Source organism: Myodes glareolus, chromosome 15 (assembly GCF_982192425.1).
Source record: "Myodes glareolus chromosome 15, mMyoGla1.1, whole genome shotgun sequence".
NCBI lineage: Eukaryota > Metazoa > Chordata > Mammalia > Rodentia > Cricetidae > Myodes > Myodes glareolus.
Window position 1 is genome coordinate 13,189,161 of NC_142040.1, and position 12,012 is coordinate 13,201,172.

Here is a 12,012-nt window from a genome sequence, read left to right on the forward strand (position 1 = left end):
AAGTAGGTTAATAATGTTTGCTGAATTTAGTACCAGAAAGGTCATTTATGATTTTGTTGAAATTTGTCTTTGAAGTGTAGAAGGAAAAGAAGATTGGTGGCTTTGTGGGAATAAATTGAAAGAGAACAGACTGTAGAGATGGTTTACCAGTAAAGAGACTTAACAGGATTCAGTTTCCAGCACCTACATGGCAGCTTATAGTTGCCTGTAATTCCAGTTCCAAGGGACCCAGTGCCTTCTTCTGTCCCTCTTGAGCATCAGACATGCATGTAGTGCACAGACATACATACATGCAGGTGCGTGTAGTGCACAGACATACATGCAGCAAATACCTATACATATCATATGCATCAAAGTAAATAAAATTTTAAAAAATTATAATGAAAAGGAAGGAGAAGTCAGAATTGTGTCTGGCCAACTTGGGCTACATAGTAAGATCCTGTCCAGGAAGGGGAAAATAGGAAAAAAAAGTGTGTTTATTATAATTTTTTTCTTAATGACTAGACACATTTTGAGACACTACATGAATATGTTATTGTGTGAATTATGTCACTATCTTCCACCTTTATTGTCCTTGGCTAAGTGTACATGCATGGAGCAGTCATATGTTCTCATAACAGTGGCCTCTGTTACTCGATTATGGGCCTGCATGATATATTTTATAATTAGAGTTATTACTAATAAGTAGAATATGCTCTAAAATAATAATTTACAATATGTAGTGCAGTAGTAACATAGACCAGTAACGTAGTTGCTTATCATTTTTCAGAATTTTGTAATGTACATACTTGTGTCTTATGCTGAATTGTAGTCTTGTTTGCACAAGTATCACTACAAACGTACTTGTTATGGATGTGAAATCACTAAATAATAGGAAACATTAGAGCCTTGTAGAACTCATGTCTCTTACTATTAAAAGAAAAAACTGTTTTGTTCTCTAGAGATGGATACTTTGCTTTGGTATGGATCTTGGTTTATTGATACAAGTTTTAGGTCAATTTTGTTATATGTAATTTCTGCTCCTGACTAAGGCATTGTATTTGTACAGTTCGTTTAAAAATGCAATGTATAATTAAGAAGTACAGGTTAGTAGATAATCATCTGTAGTAGTCAAGATTATAGTCTTGTTAGGTTTTCTAGATAGAGATAGATTTCAGTTAGTTAGGTATTCTTCAAATCTTTCAGAGACCTTCAGAATATGGCATTTAAATGTTTTAAGAACTTAGAACTTTTCATAACAATGAGACACATCTGCTCCTGGCAGCACCAATCTACTTCAAGAGGAAGATGGGCATCAAAGAGTCTCCTTATAGAGTTTGCTAGCCATTTGGGCAAGAAACTGCTCTTGCCTGGACTGTTTGATGAACTGAACATGCAGGACCCACAGGGAGATGACTGCTAAACGTGCCTAAAGGTGAGATAATCCTCAAGGTTCCTGCTTCATGAAAGAGTCTGCTAGACATTCTGCAGGACACAGAAAAATATGACTGGCAAACTGCCAATATAGATGGAACTGTCTTTGAAATTTCCTGCTTAGTGGAAAAGTCTGCTGGATATTATGGGCCTGTGGGCTGAGGATGGATGCCCCAACGGTACAGAAGAAGTTTGGGTGACTGTCCAGGCAGCGAGATGTCTCTGTCAATTTTGTAGCACAAAATTTGCATACGTAACTTCAATTAAACAGTTTCTCTCTGAAGTGGAATAGGTAAGATGGATGAAATACTGAATGTAAAAGTGTTTAGTTTTGCAGAAAAGATTGACACGTTTCAGTACTGATCCAAGGAGCTAGTAATTTAAAAAAAGACTAAGGAGGAAGCAGAGACCATATAGTAGAGCTGTGGATTCTTTATGAACAGTATACAGGAAATTAGCATGGGGTTTGAAATGATACAGTTGGCCTTAGAAAGGGGGACAAGCTTTTGTGTTGATATGAGAAAGGGAGAGTCTGGGTGAAGATGCTGTTGTATCTGAGGATTTGGTGGAAATAGTGCTTTTCCTTTTTAAATGCAGAGATAATTTTCCACAGAATGATGGTTTTAAAGTCTAGTAAAGACATTAAGGTAGAAATACTAATCATCATCAGTAACAAATGGAAGAACAAATTTTCTAGGAAAACATTGGTAGACAAAGCTGAGAGAACAAGATGAGTAAATTTGGATTTATAGTAGTATCCCAAGACCGCTTTTGTAGATTTTTCTGGCAGTGCCCAGAAAATCAAAAGTATAGAAATTGGATTCATATACTGTTGAAATTGGTGCTTGCTGCCTTTCCAGAGTTACTAAGCTCAGTTCCCAGCACCCACATCTGGTGGCTTAAAATTGACTGGAGATCCGACACAACACCCTTTTCTGCTTCTGTGGGCACTGTGCATGATGCATACACTCACACAAACACAGATAAAAGTAAAAATGAATCTTAAAAAGTACAGGAAAGAAGTGATTGAAAAAAAAAAGAAGTGATTGAAGACTCTGATAAGTGGGATCAGGTGAAAGAATTCATACCCCAATGGTCTGAGGTTTGCAAGAACAGCATGAAGAAATTAAGCAAAATCCTGAGAAAGGGGGCATCTGCAGTCCGAATGGAGTGGTTCCATTATTTCAGGGTCAGACATTTGGGGAAAATGACTTGGCCATGTGTGGCTCCACATTTGAACTTGATATTTACAGGTTGTCTTACTGCTTCAGGACTTGACTATGAGCATCTGCAGTCGGACTGTCTGAGGGATTGAGACTTAAGTAATTGACAGGTGCTGGAAGGTCTCAGATTTTGTGTTCATAGTCTAAACACATTTCTTTAGCTATTTGGGAAGGCTGATGGGTCCAAAATCATGTCCATTTATTTTCCCCAACAGTATACATTAGGACATATTTGACATTAATTTGACATTACAGTTGCCTGTATTGCCTGGCTCAACTTTACCTGAAAGTAATACATCTTGGATCTGCCTTGAATGCAGTAGAAACTCTAGGAGCCTCCCCATCTAACTTTGAAAAGGACTAAATTTGAGAATAATATTAAGTATTACTGTCTTGAAGCATGTGTTTCTGTGTTGTTCTTATAGGCATATATCCAAAAGTATTTGAAAGCCATATCAGAGAAAACAGAATGAAATGTTGAGAATTCGATGTATGTAATTAAGCTACATTCAATTAGTACATACAATCTAACAGTGAAAGATTAGTTTTTGGGACATAGGAAAGGAGCTACTTTCAAAAATCATTTTTTATTAAGCCTCTGCTAGTTGCTGTTATGTTTTTTAATGGTTCTTGATCTTCAGTAAACTCTCAGAAATGGTGACATCTGTATACTTTCCTTCTAGACTCGATACCCCATGTTGGAGAATCCAGAGATTTTGAGGAAAACAGCTGATGATTTTCTTAGTAGAGTTGCATTGACAGATGCTTATCTTTTATACACACCTTCACAAATTGCCCTGACTGCCATTTTATCAAGTGCCTCTAGGGCTGGAATTTCTATGGAAAGGTATCAACTTGTTTATGTTAATTCAAATTTAAGTTTTACATCTTAGTAGAGTCTGAGTTTTTAAGTAGGGTTCATTAGATGATTGTCTTTGTATATATAATGTCTTATATCAGCTAAGTTTCATGACTGAAGAAATGAAATTGCCTTTAAAAAGGTATTTAATAAAGTGCTATTGAGCTAAGAGAATACATTCTGACGAAGGTAGAAGAAGTGAAACAGATAGTTTTGGAAGACAACTATAGCTCTATGACAGATTTACAAGTTGATGAACTTGTAAATGCAGCAAATCTGCTTTGTTATATCATTCATGTGTCATAGAGTATGTGTAACACATTCAGTAAGGATTTGTAGAAGTAATGTCTTAGGGTATATCCACATGAAAATTGAAGTTGAGCCATAAATAATAATATACAGCACATACACAGAGATGCAGACATTACAGTGAGTACTTTATGTGAATTAAATCCACTTAGTTTTTTAATATTATCTTATGCATATATTAATTCTTAAACTTGTAACAGTACTATAGGTATATTACTAGAGGGCTAGAAGAATAGTAAATTAGAAATATTTATTATATTCCAGTTATCTTCAAATTATACTAGTTTTTATTGTTTATAATTTCTCTTATGACAATGTTTTTATTTCATTTTTATAAATAGCTGAAGGAGGTAAAATTTTCTAAGCTTAAACTATCTTATATACTTACAGTTTCAAAATACAGTGGTAAGACAGTAGCAAACATGAACAGATGTAATTTAGTTTTTGGCCTCCCTCATTGGGAATATTTCTTATTATTATAGAAGTACCAATATTCCTGATTCTCAGATACCATATTTTATATAAGGCAGCATATATACCAAGCTAGCTTTATATAACTTAAATAGTTACAAATTTTGAAACACATTTGCCTCTAGGGTAAGGGATTGTGACCACTTTTTATCTATGTATACATGTAAATATATGCCATGAGTAGAAGTGCCTATGAAGACAAGCGAAAGGGTGTCAGATCCCCAGAGTTAGTTAGGTAGTCATGAGCTACCAGGTATGGGTTCCGGGAACCAGACTTGGGTCTCTAAAAGAACAGGATGTACTGTTAAACATTGAGATATCTCTTCAGCCCAAGTACAACTCTATGTAGATTTAATCCTATTGTGAGTTATATCCCATTTATTTACTAAGCAGACATTTAGTGAGCTTCTGCTATGTTACATTTAGGAATACAAGAATAAAACCCTGCACTAAATAGGAAAGACATCCATGTCAATAATTGACTTGTCTTGTTAGGTGTGGAGCCTCTGTAAGAGATAGCTTATCTTTAATTCCAGCATGTAGGAGATAGAAACAGGAATGTCAGGAGTTAAAGCTTGTCTTCAAAAGCTATAATGAGTTCTAACTGGGCTACATGAGACTTTGTTTTAAAAAAAAATCAAATTAGAATGATATAAAACTGAAAGAATAAACAGAAGCATAAGGAAGATGCAAAGGTGTAAGAAGACAAGAATAAGGAGAGTAGTTAATATGTACCATCATTACCAAAACCAAAGTTTCATATATAGTTTAATCTAGATAGTTTAAGATACTGTAATAACAGTTCTTAAAACTCTTTATTCATAACCTATTTATCTGGAAGAAAAATTACTTTTCATATTTATGTCTCAAAGATCTAGGATCATTTGGGATGATAGCACCTATACATGATGTATTTGCATGTAAAATTTCAGAGGAATTAAAATTTAAACAAAATGTAATTAGGGTTTATAAAACATTCATAGAAAGATTTTAACATGTTTGCTTTGGACTTGATAAGATGTAATAGAATTACAAAGCATGACATGATATCTTGTTGATAGATTTCTTGCTAATGTTCAAATCCAGCCACAGGTAGAGTGACATTGTTACTAAGGGGGACCATATTCTCTATCTTCTACCTTTGATCTTAGTTAATCTGTCTACAGCTCACACTTCTCATGAATCACAAAAAAGTTAGGCTGAGAGAATACCTATATCGAACATTTAATATAAAATGACACATATTTGTCATTAGTACTGTTATTTTATCTCTGAGAGGTTATACATAATAAAATTTAAATGAACTTTGAACAGTACACATCCCTTAAGCTAGCAAAAAATGGTAGTAAATCTTTCAGACTATAATAGCTGTAGGTTTTAGTACTGTGGAGTTTTCCAATATTATGTAATATTTTTTAAGTAAGTAATTTAAAAACTGTACTTGATGAAATAAGCATGGAGGGAAATAATTTATGCCTTGTCTTTTCAATGTGCTGTGTGATCTCAATGTGTTAAAATGCCGTTTTTTTTCCCTTCAATAGCTATTTATCAGAGAGTCTGATGCTGAAAGAAAATAGAACTTGCCTGTCACAGTTCCTGGATATAATGAAAAGTAAGTGCTATTAGCAGAGCTGCTCTCTAAGTAAATGTTTTGGTATTTAATGTGCAGTGGTAGATTGTTTACATTTACTTTTATTAAATTACTGTGTCATGATGCATTGAAGATACACTGGTGAGAATAAATAAAAGGTATATGGAAGGAAATCCTTTTTATATGTAAAAAGAGAATATGACTTTCAGATTTAGAAAAGGCCTAGTCAAAACAAGGTTCTTTTAAAAGTATCTCCAAATATGTGAGAGATATTCAGATCCAAGGGAGCTAACTGCCAGCCAAGTTTACAAAATAACAGATATTAACTAGTTAATTATGTTACTAATACAAAGGCAGTCATTTTCAAGTGGAGTTGAGAGGGATCAAGTGTCAGTTTCAGAAGACACTGTTAACAGCTTGGAGTTTGATAAAAATGTAGCTTGTCAGATGAGCCTGGATTAGGATTTGGTGGTAGAGCTTCTCTGGCATGTTCCAGTTTTGGTTCAGACCCTAGCACCAAAACAACAACAGCAAAATCACTACCACCACAACAAAAAGACATGACGGGTGCTACTAAAACAGTGGGCCCAAAGGGAGGTCTATGTCTTATCTGTGGAACCTGTACTTGTTACCGTAAACGAGAGTTGACGCTGTAAATGCTAGTATCATAGCTGCAGGTGCTGACTTGAGTTACTGAAGAGACGAGTCCTCGTGAACAAAAGGCAGAGATAAACTTGAGACAGACATAAAAACAGTGTCATGACAGCAAGAGGTGCAGTCTTGGCCTTAAAAATTGTAGCCGTCTAACAAAAAAAAAAAAAAACCAGAGTGCTGGCAGTCATCAGAAATGAACAAACAGAATAGATTTTCATCAGTGCCTCCAGGCAGAATTTAGCTCTTTGCCAATACTATGATTTTGACTCAGAAACAGATTTCAGTTTCCTGGACTCTGAAGAGTGAGCGAATACATTTCGTTTCTTTAATACATGAACTTAGTGATAATTTTAATAGTAGCCTTGGGAAACTTTTTAGGAAGATTTTGATAACACATACTAAAAACTTAGTAGTGCTGGTATTGAGGAATCAGCTTTAGAAATTCTGATTAGAATTTCTGCTTAGTTGACTGGCGCATAATACACACACAGACAAATACATATATAGCATATATATCACTCATATGTGTTTTTTAGAATGTAGCCCAGGCTGGACCTAAGCTTGGAATCTCTTGCCTCAATCTTGTGAGAGTAGAGATTGTAGGATATGCCACCATACTCAGTTCTCCGTTACCTGTCTTGGCAATTATTTCATAGCTACTGAGATGTACTTCAGAGGTAAAGGCGTATTCGCCTTTTAAACCAGTAAAATACAGGACTGCAGACCTTTATTTAGGTGATAGCAAATGTATATACATTTTAATGTTTATTTTAAAAACTGGGAATCGAGGTATGCAGTTCTCATGCCATGGTATGATTCTGTGAAGTGATTTTGGAGTAATGGAGTAAATGTTTAGTTTTTTTTTTCTTTGCATAAACTGTAAGTCTTCATATTTACCACTAGAGGGTTCACTTCCAAAGCTAATTGTGATTTGTAAGTTAGTTCCTAACAATTTGGTAGAGGAAGATACATAAGGATAATACACTGTTTATTTGAAGCTTAACGTTTAATTACTGGTTTCTCATCTTTATTTTGTTCCATTTTAAATAAATATGACACAAGGATACTGCTTCAGAAAATACTCAGCTTTAATATGAAGGTATATATAAATGGGGCGGGGACAGATATTGCCCTAAAGATGTTGACATAAGTACCAATTTCCAGTTTAGTTACCAGTCTGAAGCACATGACCATGTTTTCCTAAAAAAAAAAATCTTGAAATTTTTATCTAATTTATTATGTTGAATACATTAGAGCATATTCGGTTACAGAGGCATCCTTTTTTGATAAAGAAAAGGTATATTCTTAGGCACCATCTGTTAATGAATATGATTGGTGGTACAGAATAAAGAATATTTACTAAATCACATAGAGATTACTTCAAATGCCCTAAATTGAGCAAAGTATAAACATGGAGGTACTTATAAAAATACTACCTAAGTCATACAGCATGCTTATATTCATGCCTTATACTGAAATAAATAGCAGATACCTATTACTTGAACTTAAAAGACTATTGCTTCTTGATTTTAATATAGAATGCAAATCTGTCTTTTATTTCCTAAAGCATGTTATCTTCCTTTCTTTATATGAAAGCAAATTTTGTCTTTTTGAGACAGGCATAGCCCTGGCTGTCCTGAACTCCCTCTGTAGATCAGGGTGGCCTTAAACTCAAGAGATCTGCCTGCCTCCGCCTCTGCCTCTGGAGTGTAGACATTAAGACATGTACCACCACACCCAGCTTAAAACAGACATTATTAAATATTTCTGTATCTCTATTTAGGCATGAGAAACCTAGTAAAAAAGTATGAGCCACCCAGGTCTGAAGAAGTTGCTGTTCTGAAACAGAAGTTGGAGCGATGTCATTCTGCTGACCTTGCGCTTAATGTGGTTACGTAAGTAGTCAGGACTCCAAAGTTATGTTCATAAAGTCATTGAGTTCAACTTTATTTAAATTATTTTACAGGTACAAAGTTTTTTAATCTTGGGACCTAAATCAGACATATATATTTCAATTTAGTATACTGATTTTGCTTGTGCCGGGAGTTGAACCCAGGGTCTTGTCCTCATCCCTAGACTGGCCGGACGGTGTGTACATTTCTAGTGGGAGCAAACACAAGAAATATTTGGCTTTCATCCCACAGTTCTGATTCTGATCATTACTGTGTAACTTGGCTTTTTTTTCCCACTTCATGGAACTACTGGGAGTCAGTCTTCTATGAGATCCTTAATCTTTAATTTTTTTTTTTAACATCCCTGTAGTTGGTTTGAAAAACAAGTATACTGTTTTAGACTTAATCTTTGTTAACTAGTAAGGTAACTAGGCTCATTTCTGTTTGAGGAAACATTGTATCAGAGAACCAAAAAAATGTACTTTGAAGTTGCTTTTTGTAAGTATAAGAGCATACTTAATTTCTCTTAATTTATAGGCTAGTGTGGAATTTACCATAAAATCTGTTATGCTCTGCATAAAAGATCCCAAGATTTAACTCTTTTTAAACATGCCATAGCAATAACGCAAGTAAAAGAATTTATCTTTTGTGGACTGACTCAAAATTTCTATTATTTATTAACATGTAATGGGAATTAGCTGAAGAAATTATTGAAGAAATACTAACAAATATGTATGGAAAGCTGAAGAGCATACCAAGGATTTCAGTGCAAGGTAGCCATGACTTAATTCCTTAACTGTAGTTGTAGGAGAGGACTACTCAATGGGTGTACAAAGTGTAAATTATAGGACTGTTGTCTTAAAGCTGTGGCTTCAAGTAAATCTTGAAATCGTATGGTTTCAGTATCGTATTTCTGATATGAAGCCCAGCACCCACCAATCTATCCCCCACCTGTTTTTTTCTAGAAGTAGAGTTACTAGAACACTCAATGCCCTTTAGTTAATGTAATTATTTTGTTTTCATTCTATGGCAGAAAAGTTAAGTGGCTATGGCAGAAACTCTGTGTGAGTCTCCCTCTTCCTCAGGGATCCTTGGCCATCAGTCCATGAATGAGGAGGGAGTGAATCAGGGTTTAGATGGCTGTGAACATGAACAGAAATAGCCTTCCGGGAGACTGCTTCAGTGTTACAGCTCACCTTTATTCCAGAGTAAGACACACATATAAATGGGAACAGCAGCTGGGGCATCACCTTATTTGCATTTGGCAACGGGCTCGTATCAGACAGCTGGAGCACAATTCCTAGCTATTAAATGGACAGCAGAAGGGACAGTATCTGCAGGGATCTGTGTCAAGGTCAGGCCTCTGAGCCTAGAGCCTGTTCAGGTAGGGAGGGAACCCTGCTAGAAAGGGTTCCTCCATTTTGCACTGGGCCCAGAGAGTTGTCTGGACATGGACTGCAGACTTAAGTGCAGGGTACTCCAACTTGTAAGGCCTGCAGACCTTGAAGTACTTACTAACTTGTCCTCCTCATTCAACTACTAATTCTGTTCTAGCTAATAATGGAAGGGGTCATCACCCGAAATTTTCAGTTAACAGAGATTACATTTTACTCCAAGTTGCCATTTGCTTTGTACTCTACCAAAGAAATTCTACATTCCTGTGAAAGTGTTTTGAGTATTTCTTTATATAGGAAGAACTTACAAAAATATTACAGACATAGGTTTTTTATAAAATACAACCAAAATTTCTACAAAGTAAAATAGACTGAAAATTTTAATTTTTAAATTTTATTAGATTTAGTGGTCAAAGCCTGTCAGATAGTTGTGTGGCTTCTAAGTACACAGTGTACTACTATCTCAGTGCAGGCTGAGAACACCACCAAGTAGCATTACTTCAACACAAAGAATTTATTTTCCTTGATCATTAGGATTTTTGCCTCTATTTTTCATTATACAGTAACTGTATTCTTCTGTGTTGCTCCCTGAATAAAAACCAAAGTTCCCTTTGACCAAACTGCAAATCTAAATCATGGCCTCAGAAGTAACTTACCAGATGGGTCTATTCTCTGCCTATCTTTTCTGTGTATAAATGCATGAACTACTTTGTGTGTCCACGTCATGCATTTAATATTACTAATCTTTTACTCTTGCAAGTCTGAGTAAAGTAAAATAAATAAATCACCTTGGTCATTCACATTTACCCAATCACTATGTATACTGTTTCCAGGTTTGATAGCCATTTAAATTTTTTTCTGCATTGTTTCTGATATCTTATGCTTTCTATATTCTCACCTTTAAATTTTTAGTATTTATTTTATATATAGTATTTTCACTACTTTGATACTTGCTTTTTAAATAAAGAAATGTTTATGAATGGTAAGGTTTCCCCCTCCAATATTAGTTTTGTGTAGTTTGCTTTTGAATATTTCATGGTTTTCTTAGATGACAATTTTTTATCATAGGTAAATTCAAAGATGTAGCAAATGATTTATTTATTGTGTTTGAGTACAGATGTAAGTGGGTGCCTGTGTAGGGCAGAGGACAATCTGTTAAGAGTCCTCTTTTTCCATGTGGGTTGGGAGAACAAACTTAGGCTGTCCAGCTAGCTGTCTAAACCCAATAAACCTGTCACTAGATGTGTGGAGCCACTTTTGCCTGTCTGCTTTAATCACTGATGTATATGATACCACTCTCAATACCATAGCTTTTATACTGTACCTTTTTATTGTTGCTAGGCCTAAAACCTAGTGGACCTCAAACTCTGTCCTCCTGCCTCACTCACTCCAGTGTTCACATTTCAGGTGTGTACCACCACTGGGCTCCACTTTAGTATGCTTTTATAACTGAGACAAGCTCTTCCAACACATTTTTCCTCTAGATTCTCTTTGCTATTTCACTGTAAGCTCAGGATTATCCCAAAATCTCATTAGAGTAACTGGTACTGAGTTTTATAGCTATACTCAGCCTCTTTATAATCTTTGCAGGTTCTTGCTACAATGGGTTAAAGTATTGCTTTCATAGTCACAAATAATCTCAAGTTTTTAGTGCCTGTTATTCAGTAAAGATATATTTTTGCTTTTGAAGATAAGGTCTCACTGAGTTAACCTAGGCTAGCCTGAACGTAAAGCTGTTGCCTCAGTGTGAGTGCTGGCATTATAGCTGTGAGCTACCATATTGGGTTATAGCTCACATATCCTTGCTGGTTCCTGTTTCATATGTTGCCACCATCAGTTTTGCTAATTGCTTAATTATAGGAAGAAGAGGAAAGGCTATGAAGATGATGACTATGTATCAAAGAAACTCAAACAAGAAGAGGTATGTTTACTCCTAAAGGCAAACTTTTATATAATTTTTACATTTTTCTGGCATGACCTAAGTTAAGATGTACTGTTCTAGAGTAGTGTAAGCATTATAGACAGGTGGGGCCATACATGATTTTCTCTGTAGCTTTGGAATCCGTTCTGGAACTAGCTCTTGTAGACCAGGCTGGCTTCGAACTCATAGAGTTCGAAGAGCACTGCCTCCGGAGTGCTGTGATTAAAGATGTGTGCCACTACCGCCCAGTTCAAGGGGCCATAAATGTTTTAAACACTGTCCTGC

At 35.5% G+C, this 12,012-nt stretch overlaps 1 protein-coding gene across 2 annotated transcripts in view; it reads left to right on the forward strand.

Moving 5' to 3' along the window:
- Positions 1 to 12,012, forward strand: part of Ccnh (cyclin H) — a 70,069-nt gene that overhangs the window by 6,705 nt on the left and 51,352 nt on the right. For both annotated transcript variants that reach the window (XM_085676879.2, XM_048455860.3), the window contains exons 5-8: positions 3,320 to 3,483; positions 5,817 to 5,887; positions 8,304 to 8,415; positions 11,667 to 11,727. In XM_085676879.2, coding sequence (XP_085533005.1) covers positions 3,320 to 3,483; positions 5,817 to 5,887; positions 8,304 to 8,415; positions 11,667 to 11,727 — 408 coding nt within the window. The remainder of the gene's footprint in view (positions 1 to 3,319; positions 3,484 to 5,816; positions 5,888 to 8,303; positions 8,416 to 11,666; positions 11,728 to 12,012) is intronic.